Raw genomic sequence first — 22,420 nt, forward strand, 5'->3', positions numbered from 1 at the left:
ACAGAAAATACATTTTAGTGATTTGATACATCTGAAGAGGAATTGGCTTCCTACCATGGTAGACGAAAGGGATCTGTGATTAAACTAGGGAAAAGGGGCAGGCAGGCTGTTGGTTATTCCAGTCAGCTGCAATAGGTACCTCCTTCCTGTTGCTTTGCTGTTTAAGAAAATGCTTTTGGTCATTCCCACATAGCAGCACGAGGCTGCTTAATTTCTACCTAAAATGCCATCCATGAGAGCACCTTGTGCTGCAGTAGTGTATGGACGTCCTGTGCTGCCCTTCTGCACCCTGCCTCTCCCGTTACCTTTGCACACTGGTGTCCTGTAAGTGCGCTCAGTTTTTGAGTTCTTGAGAGCTTGAGTTCTTGAGAGATTCTTTAAGAGCAAAGACCACTAAAATACAAGTTTTTGGAGGAGAGCTGGAAGAATTGATCACCTAAGTTAGAAGAGATCTTCAAGGCCATCAAGTCCCAGCATCAGCCTGGCTCCAGAGTGCACCACTGAACCATTTCCCTTAGTGCCATGTCCACATCTCTTAAATACCTCCAGCTGTGCAGACTCCATTCAGCAACCTGTTTCAATGTCCATCCACAGAGAAATTCTTCCTAATATCCAATCTGAACCTCCTGTGGTGCTGCCTGAGATAGTGTCCTATTGTTGGTAACCAGGCAGGAGAGGCCTTACACACTCCTTGCTGCAGCCTCCTTTCAGGTCACTGTAAAGAATGTGTGAAACTGAAGTGGTCTTTAACTACATCGCATGGAATTGTAGGGCTTGGGGTCTGCAGCTCTGAATGGTGGTGATGTGGCCCCTGTGCTGCTGTCTGTCAGCTCTGCAGATGCCATCATGGCCTCTTCCAAAGTCAGAAAGGCAAGTGGCTGAAGCGACTAATGCCAAAGGCTATTGCTGGTGAGGTGAGAGGCTGTGGTTCTGTTCCTCATCACAGGTAACAGTTCCCTTCCAGAGGTCAAAGGAGACGAGCTCTGGCAGCTCTGCACGGGAGCGAGCTGCCCGCAGGCACTGAATGATGGCAGTCCTGCGCCACAAGTCATGTGTTCGGCTGAGGCTTACGCCGCCTGCCCCGAAATTGGCTACCGGGCAGCGCAACCGGGATTAGAACTGAAAACAAAGGCGGGTTTGTGCGCCTCGCAGGTCGCCCGTGAGCCTTTCCCCGTATTCTTCGCAAACGTTGCCTTGGAGACGCTCGCTTGAAGCTCGAAGCGCAGCGTTAACGGAGCCATACAAATCATTTCAACGAGAGCGATGAGTTCAGCCCTCCATCCCCTCCGCTCCGAGCGCCGAGCCGTCTCACCCCTCAACCCTTCCCTCCGAGGCTGCGCGGCCGCGGGGCGGGCGGGGGCCGCGGGCTTTTAAAGGCAGCGCGGCGGCGGCGGGCAGGCGGCACCATGCGGCGGGCGCTCGGAACGCTGGGCTGCTGCCTGGCGCTGCTCCTCCCGCTGCTGCCCGCGACGCGCGGCGTCCCGCACCGCCTGCGCCGGCAGCCGCCGGGCAACGGCCCGGGGAGGCGCGGAGCGGCAGGTACCGCGCTGCTGTGCCGCGCCGCCGCCCGGAGCTGCCCGCTTCCCGCTGCGCTGTGCCCGGCTGCCGCTCCTGCCGCATGCTTTGCTTTGCTCGGCGCTGCGCGGCCTCTGCGGGCCGCCGCTGCCCTGGCTTCCCGTGGGGCTTGCTGCGTGCTTGCTTCTGTAAGTGACTGCCGGAAAGTTGGGTCCCGAGGACATCTTAGCTGCAGCTGTCCGGGGCCCCATGCGTGCAGACAAGAGCGTCAACTGCTTGGACCAGCTGACCTCCAAGGGTCCCTTCGAGTTTTACATGATGTGATTCCTTTTCCCCTTCCCTTTTTCCTTTTCCCCTTCCCTTTTTCCTGTTCTTTTCCCCTTCCCTCTTTCCTTCTCTTTTCCCCTTGCCTCCCTCTTAACACCTGATTTGTACCCACTGAATTTTCAGAACGTCTCTATTTCAGACTCAGAAGGAGCTGGCTGCTGAAAAGTTTTGTTCCCTCTTCTGAGATAGATGATCATTTTACCTGCAAATCTCACATTTGGCCTTTTCCTTTGTAGGATGAGAAGTGTGCCTCTTTCTTTCATATCTTCAGAGGCACGTGCATGTACTGACATTACCTTACATTTTCTGAGCTTCAGGAGGGTCACAGAGCTGTGCTTCTACATGCTAATGCAGAAAGCAAGCTGTGGGATGCATGTGGAAGTGTATATAAGGTGCCTGGATGGGATCTGCAGTTCAGCTGACCGCTTCTCTGTCCCAAAGCAAATCCAACTGTAGTGCTGTTTCCTGGCTGTGCAATTTGATTTTTTCCTTCCTTCTCACTTGCGCAGGAAAAGGTTCTTTCATGCATTGGAAGAAAACATTTTCACCTCTACTTTGAAAAGCCTTCTGAAGACAGGGATTTATTTATCTGTTTTTAAACCATAATGAAATAATAGAAGTCAGCTTGGTAGTAGCTGGACAAGTGTGTGAGATTACACTCTAAGTGTCCTCAGGCTGCCTGAACGCTTAACGTTGTGCTGGCTAACGGGCTGTTGGGCAGAGATGCCTCTATGCCTCTTTTGTAGGAATACTTTGCTCCTGGGTTGTCTTTTTTTCTTGTGCCAGTTGTACAAACCCCTTCCCTGATGGCAAACCCTGTTTACATCAAGGTCAGGGTTTCAAGATGGGGTTTCAGAGCATACGGCTGAGGCTGCCTCCTGGTACCGATGGTTCTTTCTGAGTTTTCCTAGCAGAGCTGCTTGTCTTTGCTCTGAGCTGTGGTGTCTCTGCTCAGTCCAGATTTCTGTCAGTGAGGAATTGCTGAAGCTACAAATAAGTGTGTATATTTTTACATGTGAAAATACTTTGCTATGGATGCTTTAAAGCAGCAACAACAGTATTTGTAACAGCATCATCTGCCTCTGAATTTCTTCTTGCTGTGTACTTTGGCTTTGGAATTGCAAACAAGAAATAATTTCTAATCGTTACTCTGCTGTATTTTTACAACTGCTAACAAATACTGTAAGAATCTGCTATGTAGACTGTCCCTTTTTTAAAAAAAAAAACACTTTATTGCTGTAAAAATTCAGGCTTTATAAAAATAAATGCATTTATATATCGTTGCTAATCTGTATAGGCTGCAACTCATCTATGCAGCTGCTTGTATCAATAATAGATTGACATTTTGTGGGCTCAAGTGTATTTTTTAATGTGTAGAAGCTTTCAATTGTATTAAATGAGTATCTTAGAATTTCAAATGTGTTGCTCGCTGTAACTTTCGGCCTCTGCCTTGGTAATGAAGGTGCCTTTATTCATTTGGTGTGAGTACATTGCCACTGCAGCTGTCACTGCGCTGGGAGCTCTGGTCTACTCAGCTCTGGTAGATTGAAGTGCTGTCCTTCCCTCCTGACAGATGCTGCCTGCAAGAACCGTCCCCTCGACCTCGTCTTCATCATCGACAGCTCCCGCAGCGTCCGACCTGAAGAGTTTGAGAAAGTGAAAGTCTTTTTGTCAGAAATGATCGATACTCTGGACGTTGGTGAAAGAACAACTCGTGTGGCAGTCATGAATTACGCCAGCACCGTCAAGGTAGAGTTTCCCCTCCGGACCTACTTTGATAGAGCCTCCATGAAGGAGGCCGTGTCTCGCATTCAGCCCCTGTCTGCTGGCACCATGACCGGCCTCGCCATCCAAGCTGCCATGGACGAAGTCTTCACTGAGGAGATGGGTACCCGGCCAGCCAACTTCAATATCCCCAAGGTGGTCATCATTGTGACGGACGGACGGCCGCAAGACCAGGTTGAAAATGTGGCAGCAAACGCCCGCACGGCTGGCATTGAGATCTACGCGGTGGGGGTGGGCCGTGCTGACATGCAGTCCCTGCGGATAATGGCCAGCGAGCCGCTGGATGAACACGTCTTTTATGTGGAGACCTACGGTGTGATCGAGAAGCTGACAGCCAAGTTCCGAGAGACCTTCTGTGGTAAGGTGGTCAGGCCAGGACAGTAGTGTAATTTGGCTCCTTTTGGCTCCTGCTGTGGTTCCACTCCCTAAGAAAGAAGTTTTTGAGCAGCGTTATGTATCGCATATCATATACGATACATATGTTATGTATCGTATTTCCTTTGCCATTGGTTGGGCAAACAAACCAACTCTTCTATTCAGTTGAGGCCAAGTAATGACCTTTCATTTTGAATAGCAACCTTACCGTGCGAGGAACAGGACTGATGTCGTGTTTCCATGTTCCTCCCCCTCTTGATTTTGATGCAGAAATGCTTTGGCAGCACTTGGGGCTGGATGCATATATGGCTTGGGGTAGATACTAGTAATGCCAGGGCAGGGTGGGCTGCTATCGCCATTGACAGAAGTCTGTGGTGTATCTGGAGTGCTTAGGATTGCCTAAAAGCAACCTTGCCACGGAAAAAAAGAGACTTTTTGTTAAATAAAAAGGCATGCACGTAGTAGATTTTTCAAGTAAAATTCAGAGGAAATGCCTTGTAAAATAAGTTTCCAACAAGAAATGGATTAGATCAGGTGTAAACAACATTGTGAGAGAATTAACATAGCAGCCATTGCTTTGGGAACTCGGCTGATGAGATTGTGTTACTTCATTACTTCACAGCCCAATTAAAAATGCCCATCGTATCTTTTGAATACATTTAAAGTGAATAGACTTCTTTCTCTAGATATGAAATGAATGTGTGGGACCATCTGTAGGCAGGACACTTTGCCCAGTAATTAATATAGGAAATGCTTGAGGTTTGGCTTGACATTGTGCTGTGTTGCTGCTGTGACCACATCCTCTCCCTAACAGCTAGAAGATACAAGCTTCCCCCTGGCTGGGCAGGTACGAGTGCTGTGAAAATAGCATTAATTTTCCACCTATGGCCTAGCCAAAGTGAGGCTTTTCATAGCACCAAAGAAAAAATTCTTATTCTGAAAATTACCCTTTATTGTGCTGAGGCACAGCAGTTACGCTTCTGCTAAGCTGGAGGACTTACCAAAGAGAGCTGACTCGTTTGTACTCTCAGAGTAACTCTGAGTTTCTTGTATAAAGTTAGCCGGGCTCTTTAGGACTTAAGAATGAGACTGGGGTAAAGGGAATAACTTTTCAAACGGTTCTTATAAGCCAAGTGAATTGAAGACAGTCTTGTAAGACAGTGTGGGTAAATTGGGTCTTTTCCAACTACACGCAGTTTTTTTGGACAGCCAGAAATTTGGACTCACCAGTGACAATTAGGAGATCCTTTGCATTGGCCAAGCCAAACAAGATTGTTTGTGGGGTGAACTGGGAACAAGAAAAGTAATGTTCAGGGGTGAAACAGTTGGCTAGATTCAGGTCCTTGATGCACTGAGAGCATCATTCAGCATGAGACCATCCCGAAGATGGAAAATCTTCTCCTTGATTTGGTGTTAAGGTCAGTGGAAACTTGCCTTTCCTGCCACAAAAATCTGGCCGTTTGAATCTGAGCTTCTCAGTTGTGTTTGAAAATATCACCCACAGATTTCGTTCCTAAGTCACTGAGATGGATTCTCTTATTCCCAAGGTCATAACTGAAAAGACACTGGCTTAGTTTGAGATAGTGTTTGCCAAGGGAAAGACAAGGCACACTTTCAATCAGCCTTATTAGGGGACACCTAAATTTTCCACATTTAATGTTAACTCACATTAGATGAGACAATTCAAGCATTCTCACTTATTTTCTTCCTCTCTTTTCCATCACCTGTTTTTTTTTCTGCTCCTGCTCTCTCTCTTCTTCCCCTTTTCATCTAATCTACAGACAGTCATTCAAAGATCATTTAAAGTCATTTGAAGTGAATATCTAGCCTTCCTATACAGGGCAGCATTGCATGGACACTTTTTATCCCCAGTGGCCTGTTCTCCTAGTACCTCTGAATTACTTTCCTGTTCTTCCTACTCTTGATGCTCTTTCTATTGTAATTTAATTTGTTTTACTGTGCTGTCACATTTCATTTTACATGAGAGGTTTTTTTTTTGGAAGCATCAGGTTGTGCGCCACTAAGTGCAGCTTCGCAAGCTAGCCAGTAGGTCTTTCTTACTGCTGAGTTCCTATGCCCGGTGTAATTAAAGGCTACTTTAATAGATGAAGCTCATGGAGACATGGGTGTATTTTCTGTGAGTTACTGTAATTGCTTCTAATAAAAAAATTGCTTTAGATGTCAACTCTCGAAGTGAGAATTCACCTGTAGCCTTCCCCCTTGGTTCCAAAATACTCAAAACCTCTCTCTCCCATCCTTTTGCAGATCAGCCTGTCTATTTTGTGGGGAGCTACTTTGGTGTCATTCACAACCTCTTTCTGAAAGGCTATAACATGTGAAAGATGCCTGTAACTGTTGTGATGGTGATACAGCGCTGAGATTTCTCACTACTAATCCGGCAAAGAGTACAAAACCTGAAACACTTTCATAGGCATAAAATGTCAGTGTTTCTTTCCCCTGAGATGACTGAAATGCTTTTTTTGAAAATGCCCTCTGTAGCTGCAAATACGTGTGCACTTGGGACCCACGACTGTGAGCAGCTCTGCGTGAGTAACGGCGGATCCTACCTCTGTGATTGCTATGAAGGCTACACTCTGAATCCGGATAAGAGAACGTGCTCAGGTATTACTCCTTTGGTAAAAGTACTATTCTTGCCATTTCTGAGATGATTCCAAATAGAAACCTATTAAAAAATGTTCTTTTTGCAGCTGTGGATGTGTGTGCACCTGGGAGGCACGAGTGCGATCAGATCTGTGTGAGTAACAACGGGTCCCACGTCTGTGAATGCTTTGAAGGCTACACCCTGAATCCAGATAAGAAGACTTGCTCAGGTAGGAATTAAAGGCTACGTTTGTATATGGAACTCAGCAATATATGAGCATATCTTCTTCATTGTTTCTGGCTGAAAAATTGCTTGGAGATGTCAACTCTTGAAGCCCTTCCTCTTGGTTCCAATATCAATAGAACTGCACTTTTCTTTAGAACTCTCAATTGAAAAAAAAAAAATATATATATATATATATTTCATCACTTACCTACCACTGTACTGTCTTCATGGTACTTCCTAAACATTGCCCTTGGGAGATGGGAAACCTATATCAGACATGTTGACCAGCACTGTGTCTCCACTCCAGTGTGAGTGCCCCTGCTTGGATATTAGGAGAAAATTCTTCTCCAAAAGAAGGTTATGCATCGTCACAGGCTGCCCGGGGGTGTGCAGCTCACTGTCTCTAGAGGTGTTCAGGAAGCGTGGAGATGTGGCAGTGAGGACCATGGTTAGTGAGCATGGTGGGGGTGGGTGGTCTGTTGGACATGGTGATTTTAGCAGTCTCTTCCAACCTTTATGATTCTGTATAGGACTTAAACCCTGTCCATTTTTCCATAACCCCTCCATCTCCCTGTCAAAATTCAGGTGTTTTTTTAATTTTTTTTTTAAAGCTTGCTGTTCATAGGCTATGCAGTGCTCCACAGTATAGCAACCCCAGTCTTATACTAAAAGCAGCTTCTTCCTTTCCTACTCCTTGAATTTTCACCCTGAAAAGTTAGCCTATTAGGAAAACTTTTTTCCCCAAATATTTTTCTGGAGTTGTCACAGAATCATAGAATCACAGATTGGCTCAGGTTGGAAGGGACCTCACTGATCATGAAGCTCCAACCCGCCTGCCGCAGGCAGGGCCACCAACCTCCCCATTTAATACCAGACCAGGCTGCCCAGGGCCCCATCCAGTCTGGCCTTGAACACCTCCAGGGATGGATGGGGCATCCACAACCTCTCTGGGCAGCTGTTCCAGCACCTCACCACTCTCTGTGTAAAGAACTTCCCCCTGACATCCAACCTAAATCTTCTGTTCTTCAACCGAAAACCATTTCCCCTTCTCCTCCTATTATCTACCCTTGCAAAGAGTTGAAGAGTTGTTCCTTTGGATCCAGAAGTTTTGAGCCTGGTAAGTGCCTCCCTCTCTCAGAGAGTGAAAAATCACTTTCTCACTTAACAGCAACATGGCTCATCTCAGTACGGCGCTTTAGCTTCATCCATCATAGGGCCGTTCAGGGCAGTCAAAACTGCAAGTGAAAATCAGACTGTGTGAAATGTGGTGCAGCAATCTTGGAGCTCAGATATCTGCCTCCTGCATTAAATAATTAGGAACTGAATTCAGTTATCTGCAGCATAATAAAAGAATGTGGTAGGTAGGGTGCTGGTTGAACCCCGATTAAGTTATATTTATAAATGTTCAAGTATTTACGATGCTTGAGTGTCTGGGAAGGATTGATTGCTTTCTCCTCTAAAACATGGTCCACGGCAGCCATGGATATGTGTGCACCTGGAAGGCATGATTGTGCCCAAGTCTGTCGGAGAAATGGTGGATCCTACAGCTGTGGCTGCTTTGAGGGATTCACTCTGAATCCAGATAAGAAGACTTGCTCAGGTAAGACTTGGCCAAGGAAAAACTGTGTTCAGCTAAAAACACATACTCTTCTAAGTCAGGTTAATTTACATTATTTTTCTGATAGTAATTCAGGAGTTGCTGTACAACTCCTAAGAGCACAGTACAAGTTCAGTTTTTTTTCTTCATATTTACAGTAACAATTTGAGACTTTTGAATCTTCTGCAGTTGTGGGAGGCTTGCAATTGCTGTAATTATTGCTGCATTTCCCTGGGGGCTTCTCAGTCTTTTCACACTTCTGGGTCATGAGTTGCCATATCCACCTGAACAGCAGAGAAGGATGGTATATTTGGTAGGAATATGTGATACACACTACCTGTGAGGTAACTCTTCAGCAAACCAGTATAATGAAGCTGTAGGAATGAGATGAAGAAGAGCAAGGACTGTGCTCAGGACAGACGAGAGTCCGTACCTCTTCCTCATGGATGTGTTTGGACCTTAAAAAAATACTCCAGCCTTAAAGCTACAGGGGCTGGAGAGAAATGGTCTTTCTCAGTGCTGGTCTCTTGCAGAGAATAGGAGCACAGATCTTGTTGGTACATAAGGACATGTAGAAATACATAGTACATACAGACGAACGTGTACTCTGTGTCATTTTCACTCCATTAGGGTTTAAACTTCACTTTCCATTTCCTTACATGTCTCAATGATGATTTATTGATGTAAAAATCCTTTTTTCTACTTCTGTCATAGTCTCTTTCCTTACCATAGTTGCTGTGACAAATCCATGTTTACAATCCCAGGAAATTCCTAGGGAAATCTCTCCGATTAATTCAAAGCTCTCACATCTCAAAGAAGCAAACTGCTTAATACTTCTTCCTGCGTAGTTCAGGAACAGATTTTGTAAATACAGTTCTAAAGATTAACTCTCAACTGGTATTGTATAGAGGCAATAAACATCCATGAGGAAACATGAATGTAGAGAGGCATCCATTTTGTGAGTCCAGTCCTGAATCTCCTTTCATAGCAGTGATTATCCCCGTGCAGACTCAAATTTCAGAGTATTTGTCCAATGTACTTGCTTTTTTCATTCTTTTCCCTCTTCAGTCTCATTTTGCAGCAAGCTGCTTGTGATTTCTCAACTCTCCGAGTCTTTGTGATATAATAAAAATAGCATAGATCCAGGAGGGGCTCTTTCATTGCTTCTTTGCTTGTTTTCTTGCTGTCTCTGCTTCTTTCTTTCTGTCTTCAGTTACTTTTGCCTTACAGAGCCTCCTTACTGCTGAGATATCCAAATATAGGAACTCCTCAACTTGCTCTTTTGGAGTTGACGTGTTAAATTTGGCAGAAGACATTTTCCTCACACATAAAGTACCCACTTCGTGACTGGCAGCGGTTGCCACGTCTTTCTTTTTTTGAGCAGCCTTGAATACTGTCCTGATTATGGTCTTTTCACTCCATAAAACAGCATCTTATCTAATTAGAGCTGACTTAATGCCAAATGCTCTCTTAAAATCCAGATATTTGTTCTCTGAAATTCCTTTGGATCATTATTTTGTAACTGGGTCACTGCTAGTTCAGTTCCTTTCACAATCTGTCACAATGAAAGAAAAGTGTTGCTGGAGTTCCCAAGGTCGTATTAACTTTGTGATGCTGACAGATAAAAGCACACTCTATGTGCCTTACTGTGGCTAATAGCCTGTGGATGTGCAATAAAAACATGCTGGTTTGAATCCAAATGTGAATATGGTGGCAAGAGGGAATTGCTAATGCCAAATACACAGTCTGAAGTTGGGATATCTTTTAATGTTCTTCTCCGATGTCTTTCTTAGCTGTTGACATGTGTGCACCTGGAAGGCATGACTGCGAGCAGGTCTGTGTGAGAGATGATCTGTTCTACACATGTGACTGCTATCAAGGCTACGTCCTGAACCCAGACAAGAAGACTTGCTCAAGTAAGGCCAGATTGCTGTCTCCTGTCCCTCTCCCCACCTAATCACTGAAGTGCTATAATACAGCTCTATGTCACTCTGCCCTCTCCTCTTTCAGCACTTGGATATATGAAGTGCTTCATGCCTAGCAGCTCTCATAGCCTGACATTTCACCCTTCTTTATCACTCTCTAGTCAGCAAACCCTGTTTGCAGAGCCTCTGCAGAATTTGATGTGAAATCATAAGTTGGACTGGAAGGGACCTCAAGTGGTACCTTGTCTGATGTACAGCTGCTCAGAGCACGAATAGTTAGACATTGCATGAAGCGGCTAAAGACCTGTGTAAGAACAAAGTCCAAAAGAGGTGGATATAGCCAAAGACTATCTGCAAAAACAGTAGTTTTTTGTAGGTCTGGACTTAAAACATAATTACAGTGTAAGAACACCACCCTAGCATGTTTTGTATGATTTGTTGCGCATCCCATGAGCAGCAGAATTGCACAGTATTTTGAATAGCAAATGCTGGAAGGCTCTGACCTTCACAGAAGATCTGCAGAGAAATTCAGGATACTCTTGGACAGTTGTCATTTGGAAAAGTAATTTGGTTAAAACAGACATAATCCAAAAAGGATCTGTATTTGCCACTGGAGAATTCAAATGCAAACACACAAGCTTCACTGGCAGTCAATGGGAAACCAACCATGCTGGTGTGATATTTTGAACTGGCCTTCCTCCAGCCAAATTCTGAACAGCTCTTCTTTGTAACACTGGCCATAAGGCTGGCAGGAGGCTCCAAAAAACGGGAGCTGAACAAATACGTGTTCAGTGGAATCAAGGAGACACCAGTTTCAACACTGGCTCTAAGGTACAAATGATTTTCTGCACTGCTGGAAATGAATCTGTTTACAGAATTATTTTTTTTCTTTTTTGAGTGAAATACTGAGAGAACAAACTTTTGAAAATCAGTATTTCAGTCATTTTCTGTAAGTCAAGCAGCCATCAGTTTCCTTGCAAAATGGAAATATCAGTGGCATGGTAAAAACAGAAACCAAAATAATTTAAGAAAGAAGAGAAATTGTATGCAGGTACAATATTTCTATTGTTTTATTGCTAAAATGCTTTCATCATTTGTTTAGCATTGATTAGCTTTGCACTTATAAATCTGGAGAAAAAAAAAAATCATTTGAATAATCTACTGTCAGTGCCTTTGCAAGCTGTTGTGGTTCAACGTGGCAGGTGGCTGAGCACCCATACTGTTGTTCACTTGCTTCCCTCCCTACCTGCTGGAATGGGGGGAGAGAATTGAAAAGAACAAAGTAGAACTTTGTTCTACATGTTAACGTGTTATAAATGTTACAAAGTAATGTCCATCCCCTACTGATAGTTCACGCTGGCATTGATGAAGTCGCTGAGAGAAGCCTGAGAAACTTCAGGGAACTGGGGTGGTTAGTGCTGTAGGAGTACAGGGGGTGTTTTCTTCTATCCCTTTGGTGACAGGGAGGGATATTGAGAGCTCCAGGAAAAGCCATCTGATAAATACATGGCTGAGAGGCTGGTTGGAAGCAGGCAGGGGGTGATAGCAGAACTGCCCTCAACAAGGTGCAGGATGGCATAGCTAAGTTAAGGGACAGGGTTCTAGCAGGAGCCTTCAACCTGCTGCATCTTATGACTATGAAGGCAACAGGGAGACTAAAAGTAAATACTTGAAAAGGCCAGCTGCTCAACTGAACTGCCTCTACAGCAATGCCTGCAGCTTTGGAAATGAACAAGAGGAGTTTGAAGTCCCCGTACCACTGGAAAAACACAATGTAGTTGCCATTACTGAAACCTGGTGGGGTGTTCCCACGACTGGAATGTGGCTGTCGATGGCTACAAGCTGTTCAGAAAGGACAGGCAAGGAAGGAAGGGAGGAGGCAATGCCCTCTACATCAAGGAAGGAATTGAGAGTGAAGAGCTGTTCCTGAAGAATGGCCATGAGCAAGTTGAAAGCCTGGGGGTGAGAGTCAGAGACCAAGGCAACAAAGGGAGCCTTGTGGCTGGGGTCTACTACAGGCTGTCTGATCAAGCAGAGCCTGTTGGTTAAGGTTTCTTCCTACAGATATAGGAGGAATCACAATTGCAAGCTCTCATTGTAATTGGTGACATCAGGACTGGAGGCTGCCTGGGCTGTAGTGACCATGCAGTGATGGAATGCACACTTAAGGAATATTAGACATAAAAAGAAGTAAAATCAGGAAGCTTAATTTTAGGAAAGCCAACTTCCAGCTCTTCTGGGAGATAGTCAGCAAAATCCTCTGGGAATCTGTCCTCCAGGACAAATTATCACATATCTGAGCCTTTTGTTTGTGAACATCCATGTTTTGTGGTAGATTATGTTAAAAAAAGAATTCTTAAGGACAGCTGAGGCCCTGGTCCTCAGTACGCTTGAGGGCAAGACCTTGGAACAGATTAAGTCGAATCACTGCAAAATATGGCAGTGTTTGCTTTGCCTTTCTTAAGAGGCTGATTACCTTTCCTCCATATTAACTGCTCAGCTTTCCTACTGGATTTTAAATTCATTTGGACTGATTGGGACCCTTCATACATATTTATGTGACATTGAGTGGACTGATGTTCACTTCTCTTGAGAAATGAAGGGTGATGCTCCCCATGCATGCGTACTGCCAGTGTTAAAAGCATACCTGTGGGGTGAAACATGATGATGGCTTAGCTGAACCTCTGCTGCTTGCTATTTAACATTATTGAATGTGTTCCTCATATTTTGTATTATTTACAAAGTGGCAAAATGAATAATTTTAATTCTGTATCATGCTAGATACTTAACTATCTAAATTCCACCCATATCTCATAAACCAACCCAAGCCAATTGATTTCTGACACTGATAATTCTTTATGTACTCAAAATCACTACCTGCCTTTCTGCTTGGCTGCAGAAAGTAGAATTAACTACTGAAGAATTAACTTTGCCTGTTTATGCATTCTAAGAAATTCCTATACCTGTGTGTCATAGACACCCCAAATGGCATTGTGTTCCAGGTTTGACAGGTAGCAACCCAGGTTCTGAAGCAAAACCCAAAAAGTTAGTCATAGTCTACAATATAGCTGAGTTAATAGAAGGTGATTCTAGTAGCCTTCCTGCATGGATGGTCGAAGTGCTTCTTACAAGATGGAATCTGAACTGCAGGTTCTTAGTGTGTAGCACTTGAGCATCCTCATCCCATTTCCCAGTGTGCCCTAACTTTTGGGGCAGGGGATATTCTGGATGAGAGGGAAAATTGGTCTAGTGACTATAGTTGATAGGAGGAGGCTGGTTGGTCCTTGCCCCCAGGGTAGGGCGTCTGTGCTTTACTCAATAACGGTCTGATTTGTAGAGCTCAAGAGGATCTGCTCAGGCAGGCCAGCTCCCAGCTCTGTCTCCTTTTCAGTCAGAGCTGAGCTCTCTCTTGCTTGCCCTGCTCCTGGAGATGGGACATGTGTGCAACAAGATGACCTTCATCTACGTCACCTCTTCCTCCCCCCTGCCATGGGCTGCAGTCTGACAGTCTGGCTTCAACTCTCTGTGCCTTTTCCTGGCTTATAAATATTTTCATCAGTATTTTAAATGCTGTTTTCTCTCTTAGGAGCCACAACAAGCAGTCTTGTAACAAATGAAGAGGCCTGTAAGTGTGAAGCCATAGCTGCACTGCAGGATTCAGTCACCTCACGCCTGGAAGCTCTGTCCACAAAACATATCCTTTTTCGTATGTGTTCAGCTCTTTACTGCTGTTTCAAAGGTAGCTGTTTTGGTGGAAGCTGGGGTTACACACCTCACAAACAAAAGCATTTTCTTGACTGTACAAATGTTAGGGAGTGAAATCATGGGTGTTGCAAATACTGTTATGTTTTCACATTTCCTTGAAGGGTTTTCCTAACAGGGTGCAGATAAAATGCACAATCCCCATCACCTGGACTATATTCATTATGTTGGACATCAAATGTTGTTCTATTTGTAATTCTTCAAGGTGACATTGACAGCAAATGCTCACATTAGAGCTTTTCTCTTAGTAGCTTGTGTATGTCCCAACATTTCTAAGGGCCCTTCAGAGGCAGCATGGCTGCAGTCTGACCAGCTGTGGCTTCCAAGCTGGCATACGAGCTCTGTTATATAAAAAACAAACAAACAAACCTACTAACTTGTTAATACTCAACTGCTGTGAGATATTAGGGATCTGTTGGACAGAGTGGGAGGGCTGCGAGGCAGGCTGAGCACCCAGGCTGCAAGGTTTACTGGCTCCATTCACTGCAGCAGCAGAGAAGAGAAAGGTGCCTGGCTCCCAGGTCAGACATTTCACAGACACGTGGGAGGAAAAATGAAAGTGGTGAATTCTGCGGTGTGGTGGCAAACCTGAATGCTGGAATAAATGTCCTCAGATGGAATGACAAGAACTACTGACGGGAAGTTGGACAAGCTGTAATTCAGCAGAAGGCACAGTTTTTAAAAGTGAGAGTGGTTGATGGCAGTGACAGTTTACCAAAGGTTGTGGTATGTTTGCAGCACTGGAAACTTCTGAGACTGCATGCTTGTTTTTCTGTGAAAGGTGCTCTTGTTCAAATAGGAATTAATGCAGGGCAGGGCCAGGCCTGTGGTTGTCATTGTGATAACTAGGGATTCAGAATCAACGAAGAGGGGGATACGTTGGATTAGTCAAAGCAGGATGCTGTCAAGTTTTCTATATTGACATTTGTACAGATAAATGAAGTCTACTACCAAGGATGTGAGACTTTCCCAGCTCTTCAATAAATTCAAAGTTATTTTTATAGGTTTAAGTGTAAATCCATCTTTTAGGGTCTCTAGAACTGAGTTCATCTGCTTTGGAAAGGTGAAGGGAAGAATCTGATTTTCCTTAGATTAAAATAGGAGGGCTGCTCCAAAATAATGCCTCCTATTTTACGATGTCGGCCCATGACATCTGAGGCAGATACTGTTGGGATGACTGTAGAGTTTCAACCTTCTCAATGTTGTGTTTTGTTGCCATGTAACAGATGGCTGCAGAGGGGCTATCTGACAAAATGACATCTGACATGGAAGTGCATACGTAGCAAAGGTGTGCCATTGAGTTCCTCCATGTTCAAGAAATGGCACCCAGTGACATTCATCAGCGCTTGCTGAATCTTTCTGGGGACCAAACAGTGGATGTGAGCACAGTGAGGCAGTGGATGGTGCATTTCAGCAGTGGTGAAAGCAGCAGGGCGTTACTTGTGCTGGTGTGGATTTTTATGACCTTGGCATGCAGACTTTTGTTCATAACTGGCAAAAATGCATAGCTAGTGGAGGTGACTACACTGAAAAACAGAGCTTTTAGCTGAGAGTGTGCTGTATCAAATGGTGTTACTGTGCTGTTTGTACCGGTTGTCGTTTCCGTGGAAATAAATAGGAGGCATTATTTTTGGAGTAACCTAGATATATCATTCCAGGAATGTAAGCAGTTAAAACTGAGTGCTGAAATAATTAAGCCTATACTGTAATCTCAATAGTAATAGAGTATTTATCTCAAAAGCACTGATATGAAACAAGACGGTGGTGGTTTCAAGTTAGGAATACACTTCATTACAAATAACCAATGCTTTCTTTCAAAGTAATTCTTCTCTGAGCAATCTGTATCCTTTGCACCCTCTCTGAACAAACTGGAAAAAGCAGTGGAGATTATCATCTGCTGCTCCTCAGATCTGAATGTCACTTGCTCCAACTCCTTAGTACAGGATATTTGCTAAGTTACTAGATCTTAACGGGTCTCTAAAACATCTTGAAATCTCTAGTTCAAGCACTTATTAAGCTCACTTAAAAAACAGTGTATCTGTGTGAAATGCAGTAGTGAGAAAGATTTTAAATAGACCAAACCTAGTAGCTATTTATTATATCACCCTTAACATCTGACCACTAGATGAAGTGTCTCAGAAGCTGCAAGCCTATCAAGGCACACAGCAGGTTGTCTGAGGCAGCGTTCTACTCGCCTTCAAAATGATCTTTCATAAGCAATTCTTTTTATTGTGTTCAGCAAGCTTTATTTTGTTGCGCAGCTTACAGAAAAGCAGTTGGTCGTTGTTATTGGCAAGTGTTAAGAAGACTTCAGGAAGACAGCAGTCTTGAAAGTACAGTGACCCTGAGGATCTTCATTTTGTAACCATAAAGCCAACTGTACCTGCTTTGGTCTGTACTGCAAGGAGTACAGCAGGTATTTCTGGGCTGCAGTAACTGCATTTTTATTGTCTTATTTAAAAGCAATACAGGAAAAAAAAAAAAGTACGGGTACAGTATTCACTCATATAAAGCTGTGAAATGGCAAGGCAGAGTAAAAGTGTGCCCATGGAATCCGTCCATTAAAAGGGAAAGTAATTTGGGGTCTTGTAACTTATTTTGATAAAATAAAGTATGAACAAGCACACTGATGTTGGAAGTGTTTTTTTTTAATGCGTATTAAAGTGTGTGTGTTACAAAATAGTTTAACAAAGACCAGGAAACAAAACCTCGAAGAGGCACTGAATCACAGAGCTCTGCATCATGAAACAGGACACTGCTGCTGAGTCGCACACATGGAAAAAGAACAGTTTGATTTTGAAACCTATGACTCCTTGCTGGTGTCTGTGGAAGACTAACGGTCATTTCAAGGTTCTGCACTTGGAAAGACAAAATATTAGCTCCATTTTAAGGTTTTTATCTTGTAAGAGTTATGTAAGCAATCAATCTCTGCTTTTGTCACTCCAAAATCTCTCCCAGGACTACTGGTCTCAGTTGGGCACACAAAGTTGGGCAACAAAACTTGCTGTATCAAAGGAAACGCACTTATTCTGCATACTTGCATGTGCAATCATGCAAATGGTTTTAAAACTATATTAAAATTACACAAAGTATTAAATTGGTAGATGGTATGCCAAGGGCATGCTGTAACAACACCGATGCTCATGTCACACCCTGAGCTTAGTAGATAGAGACAATTTCAAGGAAAGTCAGAGGACAGGAGTTCACTTAGACAGCATGTATGATTTTTGAGTGAATGCTTTTGAACAGAGGTTCACCCCATTAATGGCAACAGTAAAATGGAAGAGTGAAAAGCTGAAGATCTTTCAGTAGGATGAAAACACTGTATGCTTCATTCTATTCTCTCACGTACTCGTGTTCTGAAGTTGTGAAATGGAACAAAAAGCTGTATATATGAGTGAGCCTTCAGGTATGTCTGTCCAGTAATGTTAAGTTGGCATGAAATTCTAAATGACGAACAGGGGACACAGCTTCAGCAAGAACTGAAAATGAGTCTGCAAACTCTCCCAGGCTGCTGGATTGGTGTGTCAGCGTTATGCTGCGAAGTGCCTCCACCCGTTTGCTGCCTTTCAGCTACAGTTGGCATGGGACAACCTCACTGTTTCAGTTGCTTCCTCAAAGTACTGTGCATGCATATTTTTTTTTCTGTAACTCATGGAGTTTTATATCCAGCTCTTTACTTTTATGTCCTTGAGTTGAACATGGGTATTACATAAGGATTTATGGGAGCAGGGTACGCTACAGCCTCCGTAATTAGAAAAAATAAACAAGTTGTAAATCTAGTGAAAGACTTCTCAGGTTCCTGGCAGCTGGGAGCAAATTATGGTAATCCCACTTACACTAGGGCTGGTTGTCAGATGAGATGTATAATTTTATATGATAGTGGAAAATTGTCCTGGAGGCCAGATCTGCCTTGCAAGCTGTCAGCTGGACAAGCTTTGTTTCATGTGCTAGCATTCATAATGCCATTCTACCTTTATTCTACCTCATTAACATTGCTACCAAAGCTACTAAACCATATCTCACAGCTCCTCATCCAGGCGCCTCTTGAACACTGCCAGGGACAGCAACTCCACCACCTCCCTGGGCAGCCATTGCAGTGCCTGACCACTCTCTGCGAGAAAAAGTTTTTCCTCATGTCCAACCTAAACCTCCTCTGGTGCAACTTGCGGCCATTTCCTCGGGTCCTGTTTGTTGCCTGGGAGAAGAGGCCAAATCCCTCTTCACCACAACCTCCCTTCAGGAAGTTGTAGAGTGCAGTGAGGTCTCCCCTGAGCCTCCTCCAGACTGAACAATCCCAGCTCCCTCAGCTGCTCCTCATAGGACTTGTGCTCCAGACCCCTCACCAGTTTCGTTGCCCTTCTCTGGACACGTTCCAGGGCCTCAATGTCTTTCCTGTAGTGAGGGGCCCAAAACTGAACACAGTACTCGAGGTGCGGCCTCACCAGAGCTGAGTAGAGGGTGATGATCACCTCCCTGCTCCTGCTGGCCACACGATTTCTAATGCAGGCCAGGATGCCATTGGCCCTCTTGGCCACCTGGGCACACTGTCGGCTCATGTTCAGCCGAGCATCAACCAACACCCCCAGGTCCCTTTCCTCTTCACACTCATCCAGCCACTCGTCCCCAAGCCTATAACGCTGCATGGGGTTGTTGTGGCCAAAGTGCAGAACCCGGCACTTGGCCTTGTTGAACCTCATCCCATTCACCTCAGCCCAGCGGTCCAGCCTGTCTAAATCCCTCTGAAGGGCCGCCCTACCCTCAGGCAGATCAACGCCACCTCCCAGCTTGATGTCATCTGCAAACTTACTGAGTAATGACAGTATCTAACATTTAATTCCTCTGAGCAATTATCTTGTCTCACTTTGTAAGCACTGGATAAAAATCCAAGGTGATATAAGCAATTAAAAAAAAAAAACAACAAGATATAAGAGCATGTCAAATTGAGTGAATTTCTAAAACTTATTCATTTTAAATACAGATGCTCTTGTATGGACAAGTAAACATATTATTTCAGTTATTGAGACAATATAACTTCAGTGCAGAGAACTGTTACAAAAAATAACTAAGCAGGATTTTTTGGGTGATATTTTCAAATTATTATCATTCCACTTAACTAACTTCCTCTGGCCCTCTTGTTCAGCTCTAAGATGCTGTAGTTCATCACACATAGGAGTTGAGCCAACTTTGCTTTATAATTCTTACGTATGTGCTCCTAAATCAGCATTAGTTAAAAAGTTGGATGTCCAGCACTTGAAGTTACATACAAAGTGTACCTTCAATTAAATGATGTGATGATAACCAATGGCTAGTTCTATCTCTACGTTTTCAGATAGCCTCTCAGAAGAGGGATATGGCATTGAACTTGACAAGATGCAGGTGTGAGTACTTCATCACAATCCTCCTTTATGGAGGACTGTAGTTAACAAAATACGCAAGTTAGAGATGTAGTCAACAAAATACGTAAAGTGGGGGCTGTCAAGGTCATCAGGCATAACCAGGCGTAATCTGTGTGGGCCCCTTGCGTGGTTAGTTAATACGTGAAAGGGGGGCTGTAACAGTCATCAGCCTCTGCAGGGGCTCCTTGACTCATAAGAAAACCATGATGAGACATGGCAAGACAAGACATGCCACATGTCTATTGGGCACAGATAACCGTAGCAAGGATGATTGGTAGCACTGTGATATAAGGGACAACTATAAGAAGAGTGTGTTGCTTGCAATAAACGCCATTTGCCGCTCACCACACTGGTGTCATAAAAGCGTGTGATTTGGCCGGGGCTGTCTGAGCACTTCACGACGGGACATTAATCAGAGGTTGCCGAAGCAAAGGCAACAGAGGACACTGAACAAAATGTTCCTATTTTGGTGTTCAGGGGTGCTAGCTGGCAACTAGCTGAACATGAACCAGCACAGTGCTGAGGTGCCAAGAAGGCCAATGGCATCCTGGCTTGTATCAGAAACGGTGTAGTCAGCAGGACTAGGGAGGTGATAATTCCCCTGTACGTAGTACTGGTGAGGCCACACTTCCAGTGCTGTGTTCAGTTTTGAGCCCCTCACTACACTGAAGCCCTGGAGCATGTCCAGAGAAGAGTAATGAAGCTGTGAAGGGTCTGGAGCATAAGTCCTTTGAGGTGCAGCTGAAGGAACTGGGATTGTTCATCCTGAAGAAGAAGAGGCTCAGGGTGATACCCTGGAGATACATGGCACTTGCATTGCATGAAGTGGATGAGTGTTCAGAGCAGGATGCAGAAAACACGACACTGATAGCCTACTGTCCACTCCTATGCTTTTTTTTAGGTCCATCACCTAAAGAGCAGCTTTGGCATGTAAAAGGTGCATTTCATAGTGGTGTCCTCAGTTGGCCACAGGCTGCTTCTGGAGCCCTCTGCAACAGTGGCAGGGACAAGGGCCTGGGCCTCATCCTACTGCTGCTGAGGCACTGTGCATATAACCAGCACCATCTCTCTCTGAAGAAAGGGACAAGGAGCAAGGAGGACCTGGGGAACTACAGGCTGGTGAGTCTCACCTCTGTGCCTGGGAAGATCATGGAACAGATCATCCTGGACGACATGCTTGATCACATGAGGAATGAGGGTGTGATCCAAGACAGCCAGCATGGCTTCACTGGGGAAGGTCATGCTTGAGCAATCTGGTGGCCTTCTATGATAGAGTGATGGCATTGGTGGACAAGGGAAAGGTGACCGATGTCATTTACCTGGACTTGAGCAAGGCCTCTGACATGGTCCCCCACCACATCCTTATCTCCAAATTGGAGGGATGTGGATTTGATGGGTGGACCACTTGATAGATAAGAAACTGGTTGAAAGGCCACAATCAGAGGGTGGTCATCAATGGTTCTGTGTCCAGGTAGAGGCCGGTAACGAGGGGTCTGTTTTGGGACCTGTGCACTCTTACATCTTTATCAATGACATCGATGACAGAATCGAGTGCACCCTCAGCAAGTTTGCTGACGCCACCAAACTGAGTGGTGCGGTTAACATGGTAGAAGGAAGGGATGCCATTCAGAGGGACCTCGAGAGGCTAGAAAGGTGGGCCCGGGTGAACCTGATGAGGTTCAACATGGCAAAGTGCAGAGTTTTGCAGTTGGGCTGGAGGAATCCCAGGCATCCATACAGGCTGGAAGGAGCGGTCCTTGAGAGCAGCCCTGCAGAGAAGGACCTGGGGGTCCTGATGGATGAAAAACTGAACATGAGCCAGCAGTGTGCCTTCGCAGCTCAAAAAGCAAATGGTATCCTGGGCTCCATCAAAAGAGGGGTGGCCAGCAGGGACAGGGAGGTGATTGTCCCCCTCTATTCTGCTCTTGTGAGGCCCCATCTGGAGTACTGCGTCCAGGTCTGGAGCCCCCAGTACAAAAAAGACAGGGAGCTGTTGGAGAGGGTCAAGAGGAGAGCCAGGAAGATGATCAGAGGACTGGAGCACCTCCCCTATGAGGACAGGCTGAGGGAGCTGGGCTTGTTCAGCCTGGAGAAAAGAAGGCTGCGGGGTGACCTCATTGCAGCCTTTCAGTACCTAAAGGGAGCCTATAAACAAACAGGAGGGAAATCAACTCTTTGAAAGGGTTTGACAACTGCAGGACAAGGGGAAATGGTTTGAAGTTGAGGGAGGGAAGATTTAGGTTGGATGTCAGGGGGAAGTTCTTCAGAGAGTGGTGAGGTGCTGGAACAGGCTGCCCAGAGACGTTATGGATGCCCCATCCGTGAGGTGTTCAAGGCCAGTTTGGATGGTGCCCTGGGCAGCCTGGCCTAGTATTAAACGGGGAGGTTGGTGGCCCTGCGTGTGGCACGGGAATTGCAGATTCATGATCCTTGAGGTCCCTTCCAACCCTGTCCATTCTGTGATTCTTTGATTCCGAAGGGCTCCCTGACACCTTTAACACACTGAGTGCAGGTACCAGCCCAGGTAAATTGTGAGTGTCCAACACAGCCTGTGAATGAGCATAATTGTGTCTAATGCCTGCTGCCCTCCATCGTTTACCCCAGCCAACAGTGGGGCAATTCTGGGGTAATTCTCTCTATAAAAATAGATGTGGGATTCACACACTTTTTTATGTAAAAGCGGAATGGTCTTTATTAATTAAAGAAGTACGAGCAGGATCGTTTCGTAGCCACAAAGACGGCGCGCTGCCACTGAGCACACACTGAGCCGCCAAGCCCCCACCCTCAGCCCCGCCGCCATGTCCGGGGTGGGAGGAGGAGAGGAAAAAATGGGGGAAGGAGGAGGAGGCGGGCCGCTGCTGCCCGGAAGTAGAAGGTAAGCGCCAAGAGTGCGCTTCCGGCGGCGGTT

General features: G+C 45.1%; 1 protein-coding gene across 1 annotated transcript; it reads left to right on the forward strand.

Moving 5' to 3' along the window:
- Positions 1 to 1,406: 1,406 nt before the first annotated feature.
- MATN3 (matrilin 3) lies at positions 1,407 to 16,737 on the forward strand. The gene is made up of 8 exons (XM_042862260.1): positions 1,407 to 1,539; positions 3,416 to 3,985; positions 6,502 to 6,624; positions 6,711 to 6,833; positions 8,307 to 8,429; positions 10,220 to 10,342; positions 13,938 to 14,045; positions 16,236 to 16,737. The coding sequence occupies exons 1-8, from the start codon at positions 1,407 to 1,409 to the stop codon at positions 16,289 to 16,291; spliced, it is 1,359 nt and encodes a 452-aa protein (XP_042718194.1). The 3' UTR covers positions 16,292 to 16,737.
- The last annotated feature ends 5,683 nt before the right edge of the window (positions 16,738 to 22,420 follow it).

Source organism: Lagopus leucura, unplaced genomic scaffold, assembly GCF_019238085.1.
Source record: "Lagopus leucura isolate 7727_CA_CO unplaced genomic scaffold, USGS_WTPT01 Super-Scaffold_73, whole genome shotgun sequence".
Lineage (NCBI taxonomy): Eukaryota > Metazoa > Chordata > Aves > Galliformes > Phasianidae > Lagopus > Lagopus leucura.

What these genes read in the sequence shown, in the direction of transcription:
- MATN3 (XM_042862260.1), top strand. Translation starts at nt 1,407, where the DNA reads ATGCGGCGGGCGCTCGGAACGCTGGGCTGCTGCCTGGCGCTGCTCCTC. An exon ending in GTTCCGAGAGACCTTCTGTG is followed by an intron (nt 3,986 to 6,501) that starts GTAAGGTGGTCA and finishes TGCCCTCTGTAG; the next exon opens with CTGCAAATACGTGTGCACTT. An exon ending in AGATAAGAAGACTTGCTCAG is followed by an intron (nt 6,834 to 8,306) that starts GTAGGAATTAAA and finishes GGTCCACGGCAG; the next exon opens with CCATGGATATGTGTGCACCT.